General features: G+C 37.9%; 3 protein-coding genes across 3 annotated transcripts; 1 reads left to right on the top strand and 2 right to left on the bottom strand.

Moving 5' to 3' along the window:
• Positions 1–188: 188 nt before the first annotated feature.
• Positions 189–11,145, bottom strand: LOC114280759 (uncharacterized). Its single transcript, XM_028223136.2, has 5 exons — positions 11,000–11,145; positions 9,772–10,194; positions 9,228–9,492; positions 2,342–2,426; positions 189–1,825 (listed from the first exon to the last, which is right to left on the bottom strand). Exons 2-5 carry the CDS (start codon positions 10,165–10,167, stop codon positions 1,627–1,629), a joined length of 945 nt encoding a protein of 314 aa, XP_028078937.2. The 5' UTR covers positions 10,168–10,194; positions 11,000–11,145; the 3' UTR covers positions 189–1,626.
• Positions 11,146–12,387: 1,242 nt separating this feature from the next.
• LOC114306160 (uncharacterized) lies at positions 12,388–15,375 on the top strand. The gene is made up of 3 exons (XM_082901566.1): positions 12,388–13,746; positions 14,035–14,431; positions 14,557–15,375. Exons 1-3 carry the CDS (start codon positions 12,474–12,476, stop codon positions 15,218–15,220), a joined length of 2,334 nt encoding a protein of 777 aa, XP_082757692.1. The 5' UTR covers positions 12,388–12,473; the 3' UTR covers positions 15,221–15,375.
• A 2,090-nt stretch (positions 15,376–17,465) lies between these two features.
• LOC114317952 (uncharacterized) lies at positions 17,466–20,383 on the bottom strand. Its single transcript, XM_082900290.1, has 6 exons — positions 20,302–20,383; positions 19,426–20,222; positions 19,191–19,325; positions 17,789–19,098; positions 17,603–17,693; positions 17,466–17,489 (listed from the first exon to the last, which is right to left on the bottom strand). The coding sequence occupies exons 1-6, from the start codon at positions 20,381–20,383 to the stop codon at positions 17,466–17,468; spliced, it is 2,439 nt and encodes an 812-aa protein (XP_082756416.1).
• Positions 20,384–21,909: the final 1,526 nt, after the last annotated feature.

The raw sequence follows: 21,909 nt of genomic DNA, 5'->3' as shown, positions 1-21,909 counted from the left end.
TTTTTAAGAAAGTGGATTTATCAAGAGACAGATTCAGAGAATCCATAGAATGGTTAACATTAGCAATGAAATATTCAAATGCAACTGGAATGGAACAACTATAACCGCCAGAAGAAGACATAAAACCAGTTATTCAACTAAGAAGGTGGTACCTTATTATTCATTGCATATCCTGGTGCGATGATGAGTAACAAGAACGAGACTTTTTTAATGCCATAATAACTTCAAATTCAACATTCATGCCAGAACAATTTCAAATTAACAAAATAATAACCAATTTTTTTGTGAGACTACAAATAGATGGTGAGATTGCTCCTCTATAGCAAAGAAAGTTCACAAACAAATCTCTCACCCAACTTCACATCCACAAGAACCATGTTTTTACCCCACATGTCATTGCTCTGAAATTTCCCTTGTCAGTTTCTTTAACAGATTATTTATAAGCACCTCGTGTTGATCTGGCACTGTGAGCAGACCTTGATGGAGGAACGAGACAGCCAAGACCAATACCTTTGTCTTCTCTGCTGCAATCTCTCTCACTCAAATTATGCCTACACTACTTTGCACAAAGAATCACAAGGATGTCGATGACTTCACCGTGTTTTCTCTTCCGCTTCTTTTTTCAGCTGTGTTTGGAAATCGGTAGAGCTTGGTTGACACCTTGCACTACTGCATTTGCAGGCATACCATCTAATAGTTCATCTTATTTGTTGCTGTTTTATGCCTCTTCTAAATGAAGAAAAAAAAGTTTTCCCTGGCTTACATGCACGAAATAAAATAAAGGTCAACATTTTGATACAACATTTGACTCAACAAAAATGTGCCCATTTGAATTGATAGAAGTTAAAGGTCCACCTAATAAGAATAAGTTCACTAGGAGTTCTAAACATCAGTATGACAAGCTACTGAAAGGGCAGTCACCAGTCACCGGGCATGACGCTCCGGCCACTGTTGGGTTCAGGTTGAGTATGTATGCAGCCTTACCCCCGTGTGTGGTGAAAGGCTGTTTCCGTGATTTGAATCCGTGATGCCCAGCTATTCAATATCATCATTATATTAACCATCATCCTTGAACTCAATCAGTTGGTGGTAACAATACAAATTTGGTCATAATAATGTTTTACGCATAGGAGGGAGGAAAACTGTACCTCCTGATATCAGTAGCATGGCCATGAACTTGAGGACCCAGCAACTACTGAGCCCCAAGCCTCAACTGATGATCCTTTAATGTTTGCTCAATCAACAACTAAAACTGAATCTGCTACAAAAAGGAGACAGTGAAGCATGGCAAAACCCAAGTTTCATAATTCATACATCTCTATAATGTGTTTTACTTAAAGCTTTTATCATGAAAGTTAAATCGTTTAATCATGCTTTTTAAGGCATCCAACATGGGCCTATTATGATTTAACTACAGCGGCGGGGATGCGCCTTCAGTAAACTCCTAAATTTCAAAGAATGAAGGTTTATATATTTTATTTCCATTTCTAATAAAGTCAATTCAATTCAAAGGGAGTTGTTTGGAGCTTAGTATATACTTTTGATAAGAATGAAAGTCGTCTCAGAGATTCAATTTTTCAAAACACGGGACTATGTTACGAACCATTTTCAATTGCAGCAAAGGCTTTAAAGCTGATCCAATGACCCAGAAGATGCACCTATAAGCACCACATGAACCCATGAAGGTCCAGGCTGGTCAAATAAGAGGGCCCACAAACTTTTTGGTGGCTTATTGGAGACATTGTGCCCCACAAACAAAGGTCTAGGAGATTGGAACACTCCCAACAAATGAAACCATAAGAGCCACAACCAGGGAGCACGAACCCTATCATTTTACAACCATAAACACATGAATTCCTATCATAAAAGAGGGCTTTATATTTCTAATGCATCTCCTTATAAAAATATTGCCCTCAAACAAAAAGGCAACTAACTAACCCATATGACGGACAGTCAAGGTTATCTAATAAAACACAGCTCTGAAAAAATGAAGTATAAGGCATGTAGAAAGCAATGATTACAATAAAAGAGCATGAAGCATAGCAAGAGAGACAATTTCATTGTAAGTGCTCTCTCAATAATAGTCTCTTTTCAAAGATAAGAAAGTGGTTTGATCAAGCATAGAAATTCAATGTGAAAGAAAAGTCCAGCAGATATGAAACTTCTTAAAGGTGCTAGTGCTGCCCCCGTCCCCCTTCTCCCGAGCATCGATATAAAAAAAAAAATTCCCCTACCCGCACATTAATTTATTTGTGTTTGTTTAGTTGAACAAAATAGAAATCACAAATATCTCCAAAATGACCATAATAATACAGTACAAGTTTCAAGAGACCTTTCTCACCAATGATCCTGCAGTACCAGTCCCACTCCTGGGAAAATAAACTGTCTGGTGAATTGTAGTGCCTCCATCCTAAGAACATACAATCCTGAAAAGAATCACCAGAATAACTGTTATCTTGTCATAGACTTGGAGGGTATAAGAAAAGTTTACACAGCACAATCTAATGAGACATATCAGCTAGATAAAAAAGAAGAAAAAAAGCATACACACATCGTGACGAGAAACTAAATAACAACCAAATATAGGAAACCATGAGAGGTAAATGATGAGAAGAAAATTGTTAACACAAAACACTTGATATTGTTTACGGATATCTTGGTTGCTCTCTTCTTCTTCCTTTTTTATTTTTTTATGATAAATGATATCTTGGTTGCTCTCTTCGGGTTCCAATACCTAAATTTAAACAATTTCACTATTCCTAATAACTTTCAAGCTACGTCCTCTATAAGTACAATCACCTCTCAATTCAGAAAGCAGGAAGTAGCCACAAATCTTACATGCCTCCTACCTTATTTAATCCATTCCTTCTTAAATTTTAATTCTTCTTTGCATTGCATATTTCCTGCCTAATAATTCTTTACTCTGCATATTTCTCTTTGGCGTCCATCTTTCTAGTTGATCTACATACCTTAATGATACTACTCCTAGCAAAACACCTCCAACTTGCTATGCATAACATCCAATGTAAAGGGAACCTTGCACTTGGAGAAAACTTGCAATAACTCATATTCCATTACAAATGATATAACAGAACAGTTCAAATGACTCTGCACTTTATAGGAACATGCTCAATGGGACTCCCTCACTTCCAAAGACGAAAAAGATTACTATATGCCTAGAAAACAATTAGGAAGTACTCAGCAAAATTTAGCTTCAAATCCACATACATATGTATGTGTATATAATGTATATGTATTCAATAATACCTTGAATACTGATGAGAATAAAGGGCCATCCTTACACAACCACAAAGTTCATCAACTAAATATAAACTAAATATCATTGGATTGTGATATTTCTAATCTCCTTTTACCTAAAAGCAAAATTACATGTGCAGGAGTTTCCCAAATGAACAAAGTAAATAAACTATGGAACACTAATGATCTAGTCACAAGTTTGGTCTTTTTGGTTCTCCTTTGTTCTTTCTTGGGGAGATGTAGATCATAACCATAAAGAATGCTTCTGAATCATAAAAACTGGAAATTTTTTTGTTATATAAAAGCATATTCTGTATTGAAAATATATATATATATATATATATATAAATTTAAAAAAAAAATAAAAAAGAAAAAGAAGAAGAAGAAGATCTTTGGCATTACACTACCGCCGTTACAGCAAATTCCTGAATTCATAACTTCGGATGAATATAAATCTTCTTATCTTTCTAGATTGTGAAGAAGACAATGGAAAGGAATAGAGTTTTCTCCATAAATTGCAACAGCCCACTCCAAACAAACATATCCAACTTGATAATATATTATGTTACAAGGGCTAAAAATTTCAGAACTAGACCTGAAGTGAAGGTTGCAGTCATGACATCATAGAATTGACGTAGAAATTTAAAAATTCAAAAGAACACACACCAAAACAGCTCCTGCACTCAAATCTACAAATTGGCTTTACTTAACACCTACATATGACAAAACATCATGTTGCTTTACCACTGGTAATTCAGTCAGGAAAGACATCATTCATTTCTTGCTAGTGATGGTGATGCCAGGCAATAAATCTAAATTTCAAACACTCTAATCCACCCAGATTCTTAAAAACAAAAAGTCTTTATAACTAGAGATTTACTTGTCGGAATTAATTTTGATAAGAGAAATCAGATTTCCTCATGTCTAAGTCCCCAAACTACTCATATGAATGCATTAGTCATAAACTTCAAGAATTTAGTCAAATCAGCAAAATTTAAACCAAAAGGTTTAACACAGATTGGTCTACACACGGGTAGAGTAGAGGGACCTATAAGGCATAAGAACCCTAGTGATCAAAGGTCATATCTCCTAGACCTATAGTCATAATATGAAAGGAATTAAATCCTAACTGAAATTATAAAGAAATGTAGACATACAGAGAAAGTTGACAGAAGCAGAAAAATTCACGACAGGAAAATTGAAGTAATGTCAGCCTCACTGAAGAAACGATCAGTATCAATTTGACATAAGTAGAAGGGACACTTCAAAGAGGAGCCCTTTCGTCACAAGTCAAACACCAACACTTTCATAACACTGCTAGCAACATTTGCACAGGTCGATAATTCAAATTTCGTAATTTTTGGATGCTTGGTGATACTTCACAGACACTGTTCACTGCATGACATCAAACACATGGACTATACTGGGTCAAGCATGCAACAGACAAATAAATTTTGAAGAAAAATACAGTCGCAAAGAAAGTAATAAAATACAAGAGTACATATTTTTTTAGCTTCATTTGCTATGCTACTTTCTCCTTCCTGATTATTATTATCATTATTTTTCTTGATAAGTTCTCCATCCTGAATCCCAACTTCAATGTTCATACTGAGGTCAATTAATGCTTATTACATAATCTCCAAGTCACATATGAGCAAAACTAAAATCTTACACTACAATCTATAAATGTGAATCCATTTAATGCACTATCATAAAACAAGTATACTCATTACCGTCAAAGTGGACAAATAAATTACGCAAGTGGAAGTAAATTTGTCTCTTTGCTTGTACAATTTCGATACTATTTCACCGCCAGGTCCATGTCCTAATTTTGAATTTTCCATATTTAGGATTTAGTGTGTCGGCAATTTATGTAGACAAAACAACGGTTGATGTCCAGGTTAGAGTATAGCTCGAGTTTCCAAGCATTCAAGATTCAAGATCTTCAAAGATAACACAGCGTGTTCCAATATCGTCACAAGTATAATTTCATAAGCATATTGCATTAGTTTACGACACATTTTTAATGCCTAAAATGACCTTAGTTTGCCCACTTTTTAGTCCTTTATGTGTTCAATACTTATTGACATAAGTCTGGACTATTTAGGTAACTGTTGAGGGTTCAGCTTGTCCAAATTCATTTCTTATTCAAGAAAAACCTATACAAACTAGGATCAGACGTTGAAACACAAGAACCTCAATCTTTGAATTTGATCTTCTTGAGTAATAAATTATTTAGAGATTCAAGATTGAGCAGTTTCAAAAAAATTCATGTACACATGCGCACTTAGTTCACTCTAGTGCATTGGTTATTCTTGTCAACTGGCCGATTATAATCAGAGTAGCGAGCTGAAATCTACACAAAATGAAGCTGAAAATGGAGTCAGAGCTGCTGGTCAGTGGAGTCCAAGCCTTTGAACTTGCAAACTTCAAGGTGAACATGTCAAGGCTAACGTATTTGAGGTTTGGATCGTAAGTGGTTTACTTGAGGCTTTGTATTAAATAATTTAAACTCTTGATCTAGTCAATCTTGGCAAGTAAGAGTACATGTGGGTTGTCACCAGTCAGGGATATGGCCCTTTATTTTGTCCTACTATTGTGCATGTCATAGGTGTAGCCATTTTAAGTGCAATGGACCGATAGACAACTCCTGAAGGCCATGTCTGAAAAACCACACTACGTGTCACATATTCAGCAAGCTCAATGGACACAGACTGAACAGCTAAAAGATTTACGAGAGTAAAGGGTTAGAAGTCCTCCCAGTCTAAGAGCATCCGCATCAATCTAGCTAAAATCGTTTTTTAGCTAAATTAGTGATATTGTTCATCAAAAATGGACGTGCATTAGTCTCGCTACTGTTCATCGCTAATTTACGAGTGCTATAGTACCTTGCTACAACAAGCGAGGTACTGTTCATCGCTACAACATGGAAATTAGTGTTACCGAAAGTCTGGCCGGTCAACGGGTTTTTTTTTTTTTTTTTTTTTTTGCATTTTTTAAGAATTATTTGGTTGGTAACTCATCAATTTAATAAAAAAAGAAAGAATAACAAACATAATAAGAAAACAATATTTTAATAAAATTAAGTTATAATAGAGAGTTTGATGCAGTAGGTACTAAAAAGGTGACTAGCTAAAATAATAAAATAGTTTCTTTAGCTATAATTTGACTAAAAATTTGAAGAGGCTGATGCAGATGCTCTAATACCCACAGGACTTAAGATGGATAACAATAAAAGGGGGATACAAACGAGAATTAGGTTAGGTTAGGAACAACTTTTAGTCAAGAGTCAGATTCACTCATGGTCACTCCACAAGTCCAACAAAACTCCACTTCCAAATAAATAGTTCAAGTGTTCAACTATTCTTCTTTTCAACTTGTGGAGCTTATATTACACGCTTGAAATAAAATCATTTGTCAATTATCATTTTAAAAGGTCAAGGATGGGTACAGATGTTTCCTAATAAAAAATAAAAGAAAAAAAAAAGTGAAAAATAGAAGAGGCTGTATTTCGTTAATTTTTTTTCCTTCTGCATTCTTCTATTTATCAATATGTTTGTTCACCTATTATGCAACATGATAATGAAATCTGTGAAATTCCAAAAATAAAATTTAAATACTCCTCCTCCTCCAACTACTATTTTCACCTCTCAAATAATTGGTTAGCAGAACATAAGTGACACAAAATATAACTTCACAAATAAAACTTGATAAGTTTCGGAACACATTTACCATCACTTTAGAATAGTAAACCATACTGATACTGTCATAAAACTAACCAAAAGAAAATAATAAATGATGATGTGTTAATGAAAATTCAAACTCAGGCATCCTATAGGAATTGAACGTTATGCACATTGCACAATAGAATTTTACCTTCGTAAAGTACAAGAGTCATTAAAGAGTGGCCATAAGCTTCTATAACCATGTCATTTAAAAAAAAAAAAAAACTAAAACTGCGTGTTAAATCACGCTAAACCCTATGGAATTCCAATTGCCTGTTCTAGGTCAAATTGATGGATAATGATATGAAATTAATAAATAATATAATTATATGCACTGGCAAAACAACAATATATGAAGAGTAAGAACACAGATCGGCAAGCAAACAGTTTAATAATGGGGGATATCTGAACTAAAAGTATAATGAGAACCTTCCAGATCAGGATATTTATGGCAGCTTTTCCAAATGTTTAGTTTTACTTCCTTCAGCAGAAGATATTACTTCCTTCGGCAGAAGATATCTTGACAAATCTAAAAAGCCAGCCTGAAATGAGAGATACTGGTGAACCAGTATAACCACTGATAACAGAGGCTGGCCATGAATTGGCTTATACGTGGGAAAGTGGATGCAGATATTGCCCCCAATGTTTATGCCAAGAGAAAGGCGGCAACCCCAGCATCAACTTTAGACCTTTGGAAGCAAAAGATGCATGCCTCCAACTGTGGCCCTGGAAAATGCAGGGCATTCATCAATAACAACCTCAATGGGGAACTTGCATATGCTGCCACATCGTATGGAGGAAATCAAAGCTATGCAAATTTGATCAAAACTATGTTCACATTATAGCCAAATAGCATGGAATAGCTGTCATACCATTTAACGTGTCATATGGTTAATGCTATGAATCCACTAGAAAATAATAAAGAAGGTTACTAACTGGAAACTAACAACTTCATTAATAGCTCATTAATAGCATGGTCTTCATCTATCTTTTGAATATTTAATAACTTCATTAATATCCAGAGTGCAAATTCCTTGCAAAAATTCCTGTAGCCAACCAGAAAGCTTCTATGTGCTTCCACAAAGCTCTAGAACCCAAGTAAGCTTCTTTTGGAAGAAGAAAAAGGTTGATACAACAAACTAATTATAAATACGTGCGTATAAACACGAGCAGCTGTCTTTGATGCATGCACAGACATGCAGGAGGTAAACTAGACTTGGAAACTTTCATATCCTTCCAGTGATTCATCAAACAGAAAAGCTTGAAGATTGAATTTCAGAATAACAGAAAGTAATAAGGGATATCTAACACCAAATGGAAACATAGGTTTATCAGTGCATCCCTTAAATGTAACACTTGCAGAGATATAATATAGGTAACTCCGAAATATTTTTGAAATGACATTCAAGGTCATTATTACAAATTGTAACATGTTATAAGCCGCAAAACAAAAACCAAAAGAGCAAACCAGGATGAGACTGAATACATTCATTTCTTGGTGCAAATTTTTATACATAATCTCAGAGTTACAAAATTCAACTGTCTAAAGAAGACTAGATAACCAAGACAGAATCTACAAAATGCAACATATGATCCTGCTTCTTACAACGGCTTTTTGGACATCAAAGACAAGGAGGATCCTATGATGAACGGTAAAAAGGAAATACTTCAACTGTTAACTAATATGAATACCAGTTCCAACAGAAATTAAATTTCTTAGCTCCGTCAAATGTTCATCATTTGAAATATGGAGCATAATACGGAGATTTGTCAACAGTGCTTCTTGGTCCCAACTTAAGGGGCCAGAAGCATACAATGCCTCAAGAGTGCAGCGATATGCATGCAATTCTAGTCTATGGACACTTGCTACCACTTCCTCTTGTAGAGGAAAGAGACAGTTTTCCTGATTTCCTGAGCCAGAAAAAGATTCTGCATCACTACAAAGGGCATCTGTAACTTGAAGACGACCTGCAACAAAATGACTGGGAAACTTAATTGGACTCTCACTAGTAACGCTACAACTACCAACGGAGCATTCATCACTATCAGAATCATTAGGTTCTGAGCTTCTTGCAATAGAACAACCAACCAAACCACTTAGTTTTGCCCTCTCCATTTCATAATATCCATTTGATCTATTGTTAGAGGAAGAATGCATGCATTTTTCACCCAGATTTTCTCGTGGGTAAACAACAGCATCTACCTTTTCTTGTAACGGAGCTGGAGCAAATCTCTGACGCCTACCTTCATTCTCAATTGCTCTTCTTTTCTGAAAATTGGCAGTACATGCATCAAAAAGAGAGGAGCGGTATGGAGATGCTCTCTTCAGTGTTCCAGAAGAGACCATATAAGGTTCCTGCAGTCCTTCATTCTCCTGAGCAGCAAAATGATCATCTCCTGCTTGCAGCTTGATCTTTGTATTGACTTGCAGCTTTTGAAAGCTTGTCTTGCGATGAAAAATTGAAGTTGACAACTTGTTTGCTTTCACATCTTCACAACTTCTAGACCCCTGTTGCAGCAGCCAACATACAATCAGACAATGCAAAGATGAGCATGGCAAATAAAAGCAATGGTACACATTTCCGAGTAAAAAAGTACGGAAAACACCAGAAACCAGAGTGCATTTGATAGAAGTACAAAAGCTACAAACACTTCGTAAACAATGTGAGAAACAAAAAATGCACAAACATTATAAGAGACAAAAAATACAAGTCTTGAAACTCTACCGAGGACAACTTATAAATTACCAGCAAATTTATACAGATGAGAGGCGAAAAATGCAAAGTACCTTTCCAATCACAACCCATTTGTTGTCTTCCCAAGATTGGCGGACCCTGATGTTTGATTTGTGGATTCTGAATTCCTGGGTAACTACAAGTAACCTCACCAAATAATGATCTCTGTCCAAACCCTTCAAGACTGTAGCAATCTTCCACGAAAAATTATCAAAAACATCCACAACATCACCAACCAAAGAAATCTCAACACCTTCCATAGAAGGAGGACAAGGCCTAATAGCATTCCTGGGCACCCTCTCCACAACCTCATTTGTTGAGCCCGGATAACAATCATACTTCACACTGTAAGTATGACCATTACCAGAGATGATTTCAGCACAGCGCCATGAGATCAGCGCCTCCTTTTTGCTCATAACCTCCACTTTACTTCCCCTCTTGAACCTCATGATTATGAAAACCCTGGTCCCTGAAACCTATCAAAACCAAAAATTAAGAACTTGTACACGAAACTAAAACCTAATTCACTCCATGAAAACAATGATCAAACTAAACAATAAGAATAACAGACTCAAGATATGAAAACAATCATCACTGGCTAAAAACTTACAGAAAGGATTATGATTGATAATGATAAACTATATAAACAACTGGTAATTATATATATATATAGGTGTTCATTTTCCATGGAATATCTAGGGTTCCATAAATTCAGACAAAAATGGACACAGAGATCAAGAAGAACCTTATCAATATTCAAACTTTCAAATCTATTTCCCTTCATGACGATCTATGCTGAAACCCCTATAATCCCTTGAAATTTAGGGGAACAACCAGAGATTTAGCAAATGCCAAAACATTTACCAGATAATTGGGAAGCAAGGGCACTGATGATCCCCTCCCCCCTCCCAAAAAAAATAAATAAAATAAAATAAAAAATTACCAAAAAATTTTTTTAAAAAATTTAATAAAACACCAAAATCACATCCTGAGTACAAAAAACTGATCAAATCAAGTCCTAAAAATATTTTATTTACCAACCAAATTGAATTAAACCATAAAAACTAAACCTACTAAGCATAAAAAATTAAGCAAACGAACATTAAATTCCCCAAAAATTCGACAAAAGAACAGAAATTATATCACTTTGACAACAAAATTTGATTGAACTCTTGTACAAAAAGATTGTAAACTACCACAAATTAACACGCAAATACACTAATCATGAAGACATGAAAGCATTGAAAGAGCAGAAATTGAAACCCTAGAATTGAAATTGACCTGTGCAGAAGCCTTAATCTTGAACCTTGAGGAGTTTGTTTGATTTCGATCTCTCAACTTTTGGGATTTGTATGTTTTTATCTCTCTAGGGTTTGTTTGTTGCTGGTGAGAAAAATAAATTTGGGCGAAAAATAAATAAATAAAAATAAAATTGTGAATATATATGTCAGTGAAGGGTATTATGGGAATGTGAGAAAGTTTGGTATTCAGTTCGAAGCCATAAAAGGAGGAGTGCGTAGTGCGCCCACTGCTTGTTGTAGTACGCAACGCCTAATTTGTGTGTTTGTTGGCGTGATCACGCGCCTTCATGGAGACTGTAAAACACGCTCTCGTTGTTTGATTTGAATACTTTAGATTAGATATGATATCAATGGCAAAATGGAGTATCTTTTTTGGGTCCATCATGGCATGGGAGAGGTTTAAATGCACTAGGTTAATAAATTTGAAATAATTACTCCCTCTTTGTTTTTTTTTTTTTTTAATTAGACGGATTTTTTTTTATATTTCATTCAATTTATCATAAAAAAATTCACTGACACAAAACACGTCTAAGAACAATTTTTGAAAAATTAAGGAAAATTTACCCATAAATCCTATTTCCTCAAATGTTGAACCATTTAGTCCTAAATGTTTTCCTATGCTCCATTTAGTCCTATTTGATATGCTGATTTTGGGGGTTTTGATTTAATCCATTGCGTTTTTACGTCAATACCCTTTACCTGAATATTTCCTTCAACAGTTGTTGGTGAATTCAATTGAGTTTCGTAATGTTCAACTTATTGTGGGGATGTTTCTGGGACACCCAAATCGGTGAGCACCATTTTTTCTCTAGCATTTACGATGCATTACAACTGATTTTCTGCAATCAACGTGTTTGTTGTTGTCGTTCACCATTTCGGTTTCATTACCATTGTTTTCCTTCATTTACATTGATTCCACCATTGCTTTCATGGAGGCAGAATACCGTGAGAGGTCTCTTTCCGTTGGTCGGCATCATCTTCCCCAGAGACCATCATTTTTTCTGTAGCATTTACGATGCATTACAACTGATTTTCTGCAATCAACATGTTTTAGTGGGGATGATTTTTATTGGTTAATTTTTTTTTCACCATTTTTGCGATTTCTCATAGACGGTTATTTTCGTTCTGACTCTGTAACTGGTTCTTTCATTATTATGTATTTTGATTGACATTGTTTCTGATTCTTTATTGTTGTTGTCCACCATTTCGGTTTGATTACCATTGTTTTTCCGTCATTTACATTGATTCCACCATTGTTTTTGATGGAGGCAGAATACGGTGAGAGCTTTGTTTCCGTTGGTCGGCATCATCTTCCCCAGAGACCATTGCTGTTCTTCGCACTGTAATTGGATATTTCAAGTTGGTGGCTTTCTGCGGTGGCATTGCTGTGTTCAAGCCCCTGGGTGAAGGTGTGTTTTTTTTCCAGAATTTTTTAAGTTTCCTCTGATCTGTCTATGGGATGGGTGCGCTGGTTTTATCAATGGAGGGATGGGTCGTTGGTGTTTTTTTTATATTTTCCTGCAATGCTGTGTTTAATCAAACAAACGCACACATACTGTTCTGTTATGGTTGTTTCATGGGTATGTTGCAGCCGTAATGGGTTCTTCAAAATGTGTGCAGGTATGGATGGGGGAATTTTGCTAGTTTGTTCGTATGGTTTAGTTAATGTTCTTATTCGGTTGAATCACGATTCGTCGTATGTGAAGATTGTTGATGAAATTTGTGGGAAGTTCGATGGATTGGTACCAGGTGCGGTGTGTTTGTTTTTTGATTTTCCCGGATATAAGAAGTTTAAGGTGGATAGCGACGACGACATTCAAAACATGTTGTGCCTTGCTAAGTCGTTCGGGATAAATCACATTGAGGTCGTCATTCAGGAAAGTAGTGTTGGTGTGGGTGGTAATCGTGTCGTGTTGGATTTCGCGGACGATGGGGGAATGTCACGGCATGTTAGCGGGAATGAGTTCGTGGATGACCAGATGGATTTGTTACCAATGTACTGTCCGAACAAATCGAAGACGTTTCTGTCGGCGCAATGGGCGCATGGTATTACCCATGTGGGACAATGTTTTGATGGTGGAGCAACTGAATTCCGCGAAGTTCTGTGTAAGTATGCTGTTGAACGTGGATTTCAATTTAAGTATGTTAAAAATGACTCCGTGCGAATTACGGTAGTGTGTAAGTTTGCGGCTTCAACAGATTGTCCGTGGTCAGTTCATGCGAGGATGTTACCGTCAAGTGGGGTGTTATGTGTTAAGAGGTTTGATAGTGTGCATACTTGTGGGGCTGCTGTACGTACTTCTAGGAACCCTCGTACGGGGTCTGATTTGGTGTCTACAGTTGTTGCAGATCGACTGCGTGATAAGCCATTGACGCGCCCCACTGATGTCGTGTTTGATTTGAAGAACGATTATGGTTTGGATATTAGCTACCGGGTGGCATGGTTGGGTGTTGAGAAAGCTAGGGGCGAGGTGTACGGGGATCACGCTACGTCCTTTGATCAGCTGAGGTGGTATAGCAATTCTGTTATGCAAAAAAACCCAAATAGTTACATTAATCTTGAGTTTGACCCAAAAACCGGGAGCTTTGTTAGGTATTTCATATCATTTCGCGCTTGTATAGATGGGTTCAAACACTGCCGGCCTATGCTTTTTTTGGATGGAACGTTTTTGAAAGGTAGATTTAAAGGTAATTTGCTCGCAGCTACTGCTAAAGACGCCAATCAAGGTAATGGTGTGTTACTTTACCTATTACTGCTTATTTGCTGAACATACTAGTAAATAGATACTTCAAATTTTTATACATTTCAAATGTTTCTTTCCCATTCAACAACGGAAAAAAAAAATTGAGAACATTGAAATAGGGTCTCCTCAAATAAAACTGAATAGGAATGTAACACACAGTGGCAGGCTTATTCGTTTTAAAATTTTTTAAAATGTGTCGCACTTTTTTATTCGTGGATGGTTGTATAAGTTTTGTCATGCCTAACTTTTTATGTTGCATGTTTGGTCTTAGGATTGTTTCCGGTAGCCTTTGCTATTGTTGATTCCGAGAATTCAGCTAATTGGGAATGGTTCCTTCATAATTTGAAAGAAGTTGTTGGGGGTGGGCGAACATTGACTTTCATATCTGACCGCCATGTCGGATTATTACACTCTATGCCCATTATTTTCCCTTCAGCGCATCATGCATATTGTTTGTTGCATCTGCAAATGAACTTGCGGGATCGAATGAAATATGTTAATGCATCGCACAAAATTGGGTTGATGCGAAAGTTACGGGAATGTGCATATGCGCCCACTGTTGCTTGTTTCAATGAGAAATTGGAGGAATTGAAGAAGGCCAACCCAGCTGTGATTGAAGATTTTATGAAAGACCTGCACCCCAAACACTGGTCTAATGCGTATTTCAGGTAATTCATGGCCTGCACAACGGGTTATGGCATATTTAAAAATTCCCACGTGTTTTTTTTCAGTATATTTTGTTTTGGTCTTTTTAATTTACGCTTTGTAAATGGGTTTCTTTTTTCTAAAAAAGGGGCCAACGGTATGGGGAGATGTGCTCAAATGCTGCGGAATCTTTCAACAATTGGGTTGGTGAGGCTCGTCATCTCCCCGTCACGAGATTGGTCGATATGATAAGGGGTCAAATAATGGAGCAGATGTCGGAGCGCAGAGTTAAATGCAGTAAATGGGACGGTGTTATAGTTCCGAAAATGGAGAAAAAATTGGTGGCAGCGTATAACGACAGCAGGGCTTGGTGTGTTAGCCAGGCTAATGATGATGTCTATGAGGTCCACTCCCACCCATCGGTGTTGGTTGATGTCGGCAAGCTGACATGTTCTTGTTTTCAGTGGCAGATCAACGGGTTCCCATGTTCCCATGCTGTGGTTGCATTCCGTAATAGTGGAAGAAACATCTACGATGCCATAGACTCCGCATTTTGCATTGATACATTTCGAGCTACTTATAGCGGAACCATATACCCCATCCCAACAGTGGGGAGGCCACTGTTTAACCCAGCTGAATGTTTGATAGCTCCGCCGACGGCCAAGCGTCCCCCCGGTTGGCCAAAACGGAAGAGAATTCCGTCCAAGGGGGAGGTAGTGCAACGTATACGTTGTGGTCGTTGCGGAAAAGTGGGCAATCACAATAGGAAGACATGCAAAGAGCCATTACAGTTGGGCTGCCATATGATTTAATTTGGTTGTTAAGAAACTGGGTTATTTGGTTTTTTTTTAAAAATTCCTTTTTTTTTTACATCAGTCATTCACTTTCTGTTATTGGTTTAATTTGTTTTGTAGGATATACATTTTAACGTAATCCATCAACCATTTCATTTCCCATGTTTGAACAATTACACTCCACCTTTAAGACCCAACCATTTTAGTGTGAAATATGTTCTGCTTAACACTGTGCAGCCATGAAAGTAGCCAGTGGTTGTTATTTTTCAAATCTGTTTTGAATGACATTGTGTACACACGAAAAGAGTCAGTGGGTGCCGGTTTTTGTTTCAAATCTGTGGACATCATAACAGATTTGGAAACCAGTCATCCACTTTATGTTATTGGTTTAATTTGTTTAGTAGGACATACGTTTTGGGTCCCCGCTACTGAACACTAACACTGCTCCTTTGAAACACAACCATTTAATTCTCAAAGGACGCTTTCATTAACACTGTGAATACATGAAATAAGGAATTGGTGCCGTTTAAGTTTATAAATTTGTTCACATCATACCAGAACATTCGCCCAAAGTGGACTCTGCCAACCTGTATCCGGAACGGCAATGGATTTTTAATGTTTCTGTGGCTGCTTACAATCCATTGTCATTGCACAAAACATGTACCCATTACCAAATGACTTACAATAAATTGAACAGGAAGGTAATTTTATGTTATGCTCAACATGGTATCATCACAATTCTGATTAAGATGGCAATGCGAAATTAATCTTTACTCGTGTCATACTTACCATGTGGTTGACGTGCTCAGTCGTTGCATGTCCACTTCCATATACATCAAACCACGCATACTCCCGTGGTGGAAAACAGGTTTACAAAACTGAGTCTCGTCATGCCCAACTCCTGCATACATCACACCATGTTCACATACCCAGGCCCATCTGCCATTTAAAAACAATGTACTTCACATGACATAAAAGTGTAATGCACTGTGAAACTGTTATTATGCAAAAGGTGAGACAATTTGAATAGCTTACTAAATAATATCAACATTCATATCCACAAAATACTGGATCCTAACCCAAGATTAAACCGTTTGCCACTTCTGCATTACCAAAAAAGTAACGTATATGAAACTAGTTTTTGCGTCCTACTTTTATGTGTTTCCAGACTAACAAAACATTATATACGCCGATACGGGAAAAACAGAAAAAACATCCTAATGCTGTTGTTGCAACTTGCGCACTGGGAAATGTTTTCTCAACTTGTTATAATGTCCTCCCACGGAGTCCACTGCCCGGGTCACTTAAGAACATTTCCACCATTGCAGCTCGTAGCCCAGTTGGGGTCAGCCCATCCATCGAAGTATTCACTTCTGCACCACGAATGTACTGCCTGATTATGAAGCACACGAAAATCCCACAATCCGACCTGCACTAACAAACACCGGTGTCAATGTCACAGACGTGATACATCATCAAAACAGTACGCTCAAAATAAAATGAACATTTCTTACGACTCTGGAACTTGTTGTGGGCAATCCACAACAGATACAAAACTGCCATCAAACAGCTGTGCGCCAACAGCTGTAGGTGTAACTCGAGGCTTCACAAATTTGTTGTGGTGATCAGCCACCCATTGTTTCTGTCCATTTTTCAAATGTCAGTGCAGTTTTGTCCACAGTAACATTAACATTTTCCACATTGCAATCTGCCCATAATGCACATTGTAAACTGAAATTTGTAAACAGCACTTACCACTTCTAGAGCCTCATTGTAGTGCTCATCGCGCACTCCACGTCTTGGCCGCATCGAGTTGTAATGTTTCCAATTCCCACTTTCTGAATCGCACGCCATGACTGTCCAATGGTTGGCATTGTAGATTGGGATTACTGTGTATCTGCAACCTCGTGCAGCCTTCATGTGAACATTCAAATACTTCGCTCGGGAAACAGCACTACTGTTTCGCATCATATCCTGCACAATTGTCCAAAACCACCATCGGCGTACCAGGTTTCATTATGCAAATATTTTCCAGATTTCAAGGAATCAAATAAAACTGAAGATACATACCGAACAAACACTAGTGTAAATGTACGATGCCCCAACATATTCTGCCCTTCCAGATACCATCTTATGCATTTCAGTCAACATTGCAGCGTATGCATCGATTACCTGCAACATATGTCACCCATTACAACTCCACCACAATAGTAATAACAACTTTGTAAATTTACATTTCCATTTACATATTCTTCACTGTGTTTTAAAATTCATTTGCCGTTTCCGACTGCCACATCACTCAATTCACAAAGGAAGCAACGGTCAGATTTGCATATGTTTTTTAAAAATAATTAAAGAATCACTAAATACTGAACGATTCGTTACACGGAACCAGCTTACATTGCTGTGTATGGAGTTCTGCTGCACCAAATCTTTGATGTCCGTGAAATGGACTTGTATTCCATTGTGTCCACCATCCCACACTATTAACCTGCACACCGTGCACCAAAATTAAGAACCACCATAGAGCATAGTTTTACAAGTTGTACATGTTAAACAATAGAACATTTCATCCGAACAACGTACCCGTCCCCCTCTAAAGTGTACATTCTTTGTAGTAGTTCCCTGTCTTCATCATTCACCATGTTCCACACAGTGTGCCGCCTATTCAGACTGAATCCATTCCATGTTTTACGCTCCACCTCGACGTCCTCAACACTGTAAATCACCCCGGGTTCAACTGATTTACCAAGTCTGACATTGGTGTTTACCTGTGGACGCCCAAATATGCCGGGATATTCGTAGTCTGATAACCTAAATTCCCGTCTTGCCTTGTTCTTCACCCTTTTGAAAAGTGATGTAATTTTCGGCCCTGAACTTGCTGCACCTGCTGTGTGTTCACTATGACCTTCTACAACAACGACAACTGCGCCATCCTTTACATTGCCATCAGCTACTGTCTCTGCATTTATGGGGCTGCAGCTACCCTCTCCCCTTGCCACAGTTGTACGTACAATCCCATCTGCAAAGTCATCTGTCAAATCTTCAATCCCAGGGTCATTGTCAACAAGTTGTAATTCGTTGATCTGCACGTCTTCGGGTTGGCCTCTACGACATGCAGACCGCTGCGCACTTTCGCAACTCGTCACATTGGCAGACCCACTCACTTTGCCTGACAGACTATTACTTGGTGTTCGCTGATTGGATCCAGCATTCACAGCTAATTGTGTGACCTCGTGAACCTCAAGGTCATCAAGACTATCTTCCAAATTGCTTACTTTTTTGTCCAATCGATCAACCTGCTTGGTGAGCCGTGCAATTTCTGCATCCTTATCCACAATCACAGTATTTAAGTTTGCAAACAAATTACCAGCATGCCGCCCGAGCAGTTTTTCCAGTGTTTCCACACGCTGTTCCAGTTCACATATCTGTACATCTTTCATATTGATCTCACTCTCTAATTCAGTAATTCTTGCTTTACAAGTTATCAGCTCATCGCGCACCCCTCTTTGTTCCCCACCCACGTCTTCACCGTCTGGAGTGTTGGATAGTTCCAGAAGATCTGGGAACAATACCGGCCAAACCTCTCCACGTGACACCAGCTTCCCAGCTACTTTTTCCTTGCTGGTCGGTGTTCCAGTATTTTTATTGTCATCGTCATTGGCCCCCTCTATTTTCATGTCACCCTTTGTTTTTTTGGCCGGCTGCCAACAATTGAAGCTCGGCTCCACGCTGCCAACATCATCTGTCTCAATCACAGCCCTGCGTTCATCGCACACTCCAGGCGGTTCCACATCCGCCCTAATTCTACTACATTCTTTTGGTTCAATAGCAGCAGCAGGCACCTTCAGAATATGACATTCATTAATCGTCCCAACAAGTTTGCCACACTGGACCTAATGAAAGTTACCAGCAAAACGTAGCACAATTTCAATGTTTTGGTATTGGAAAAATTTGCAAAACAATTAAAAGGGTTCTAATTGCATACCTCAAAGCAACCTTCTGACGACAAATTTATTACTCTTAGTTTCCCCACAGCGGCTGCAATGTTCCATCTACAAAAATGTGGTGTCACGTCGGGTCGTTCCGGAGCGACGATGTTTGAATGCTCACAAATAAGGAACTGAAATTAGACCATGAAACATCCGTTAAATTAACACTGAAATGGGTTATATGTTTTACCGCTGAATTTGAACCACCAAACAAGGAAAAAACATACGTACCAGCAATGCTACTACGCAACCAGTGACCTTCTCTGGCTTATTGTGCATCTCATTTAGTGACCCAATCAATGTGTTTCTTATTGTTGCACTCCAGTCATAGTGCCGCAACGTGTCTAGTTTGTCAATCACACGGACAAATGCCCAACCTATATGCTCGCCGGTTGTTGCGAAAAATAACTTGGCGCACACATAAAGACACAACAATTTCGCCACATCTTCTTCGTCACGCTCCGTATGACCACATATGGCTTCTCCCAGCAAGTCCTTTATTAGTTTTGAGGAAATTCGGGTAACATTTGCGCAGCGTCTTTGCATGAAATCAGACGGCCCTTTCCCACCCTGTGTCATATCCAATTTCTCCCTCCCACATTGTACCCCAAAGATCAACCTGATGTCGTTGTTGCGCAATGGTAACTTAGCTCTACCGATGTGGAATTTCTCATCTTCAGGGTTGTAAGTTTGTATTATCCGACATACCGTCGCATCACATTTTTTGAACATTTTAGGATCCAGCTCGTTAGCCCGAATAGCATCAATCATCAGCCAGAATGGCGTTCTCTGCAACTGTCTGACGTGGGCATCGCGTAATTCGAGTTCCAGAACTGTGCTAATCAGCCCGGATATGTTTGAACGGTACATTAATTTCGACGTATCAACAACAGCTCTCTGAACAAGATCACCTGGCCCTTTCTGTTTCTTGAAAGGGAGCTTTGCTTGTCGTTTACTGGGTTGCCTTGTCGATGTGTGTGGTGACCTCAAGCCAATTTTTCGTTTACCAGTCCTACTGCCACTGCTACCTGAACATGTTTTACATTCAAATCAGAAGAAACAAATTAAAACTGCCAACACAAAACATAAAATGTCATGATCCATTACCATGAAAAAATGAATCTTTTACACCACCACATGTTCCGGCATCAGGCAATTTACCAGAAGAACACCAACTTTTATGCCCCATGTCATGCCATCAAATTAAAATCTGAACTCAAACGTTAACATCACACAGGCAAACTCTGATTTTCATCTCATCGCGCACTAGGCAACCAGTACATACTGCATGCATTATATGCAGTACTAACCACTATCACTTCCCAACTAACTAATTATATTGTTCTGTACTAAATTTTGTACAAATGCAACGAGCTGTAGCTATGCATTTCAACAATAACATCCAACAATTAAAGTGACGCTACGTAGATTATGTCAATGGATTGAAGAACATTACAAATGCGTCACCACTTCAATATGATTTTCACAACATCAAACACGCTACATAACATGATTACGACTACGCATTGGGCAGCAAAACGTAAACAAAAAATAAAAAGGGGCCTCGATTTGAAATTTGTGATTACATCACCGACATGATTCTTGCACAACATTATACTTTGCTTCGATGTAAAAAACCAAGGAAAAAATACACACCCCCCCACATGTTAAGATAGTATACACCAACAAACAAATAGGTAAACCATGTTCCCCTCAACCCCCCTATCCCCCCCCCCAACCAAATTCAGGGAAACCCAGTACACACTTGATAATAAAATTGCATTACCATTTCATTTACATTCAACGTAGTAACATTACGACAAAATCACAAAAAAACACCCAACTTAACAGGACAAGAACATTGACAACCTACTTTCCGAGAAGACGCATGAATTTCTCAAAATCGCACCCAAAAAACAACACTAGTTCAGCGTACATTTTTAACAATTTCATGTATTTCACAAATCCCACAACATTAACCACTTCCCATAATATGTCACCCATAACACCACAACTTCGTAATGTAAATGAAATCAAGGGTTTACGTACAGAGGCGCTTAACGTACCTGGAACCATTGTCGAGCGCCTACGAGGACTTTCCGCTCGCTATTTCGAAGCACAGAAGTGTCACAAGCAACTACACCGCAGGGTTTGATGTATCAACAGCGAAGGGGTTTTCGTATTTGATGGGGATTACGGTAAAACACAAAATGCTATTCTGTTGACCTGGAATTCACATCGTCAAGCAACATTCTGCAACTGCAATGCCTGACATGCCGTCATTAACATCGGAGAACTGTTCAACCTTCCATACACGACTCTTCGATTACGGGTTTGTTTGGAGGGAAACAAATTTCTACAGAAGACAGGTTTGGGGCATTCCAGTCATTACGCCGTTGGGGGTTTACTTAATTACCCTTACTAAAACGTGTAAACATTACATTGAGGCGGGTTTAGTTGTCAATAACATTATGTTAGGACTAATTGGAACATAAGATAAAAGATAGGACTAAATGGAGCATAAGATACATATTTGGGATTTATTGGTGCGTCGCCCAAAAATTAAATCAAATAAACATTAAAATTTTTGAAATTACTAGACTTAACAATACAAATTAAAATTGAAGTTTTTTTTTTTTTTTAGTAATGTATTTTTTTACAAATTTTTTTTTTTAAATTGAAGTATTTTACATGGAATTTTTAGTAATGTTTGGT

This window comes from Camellia sinensis, chromosome 13 (assembly GCF_055761805.1).
Source record: "Camellia sinensis isolate YWXY chromosome 13, ASM5576180v1, whole genome shotgun sequence".
Taxonomy (NCBI): Eukaryota; Viridiplantae; Streptophyta; class Magnoliopsida; order Ericales; family Theaceae; genus Camellia; species Camellia sinensis.
This window is presented reverse-complemented; position numbering and strand designations above follow the sequence as displayed.

Coding starts and splice junctions, on each gene's coding strand:
- LOC114317952 (XM_082900290.1), bottom strand. CDS start 20,383: ATGGGGCATAAAAGTTGGTGTTCTTCTGGTAAATTGCCTGATGCCGGA. Junction 20,223..20,301: donor AAAAGATTCATTTTTTCATG/GTAATGGATCAT, acceptor AAACATGTTCAG/GTAGCAGTGGCAGTAGGACT. Junction 17,694..17,788: donor TACACTTTAGAGGGGGACGG/GTACGTTGTTCG, acceptor CACGGTGTGCAG/GTTAATAGTGTGGGATGGTG.
- LOC114280759 (XM_028223136.2), bottom strand. CDS start 10,167: ATGAGGTTCAAGAGGGGAAGTAAAGTGGAGGTTATGAGCAAAAAGGAG. Junction 9,493..9,771: donor AATGGGTTGTGATTGGAAAG/GTACTTTGCATT, acceptor CTGCTGCAACAG/GGGTCTAGAAGTTGTGAAGA. Junction 2,427..9,227: donor AAGAGCAATTGAGAATGAAG/GTAGGCGTCAGA, acceptor GATTCTTTTCAG/GATTGTATGTTCTTAGGATG.
- LOC114306160 (XM_082901566.1), top strand. CDS start 12,474: ATGGGATGGGTGCGCTGGTTTTATCAATGGAGGGATGGGTCGTTGGTG. Junction 13,747..14,034: donor TGCTAAAGACGCCAATCAAG/GTAATGGTGTGT, acceptor GTTTGGTCTTAG/GATTGTTTCCGGTAGCCTTT. Junction 14,432..14,556: donor TGGTCTAATGCGTATTTCAG/GTAATTCATGGC, acceptor TTTCTAAAAAAG/GGGCCAACGGTATGGGGAGA.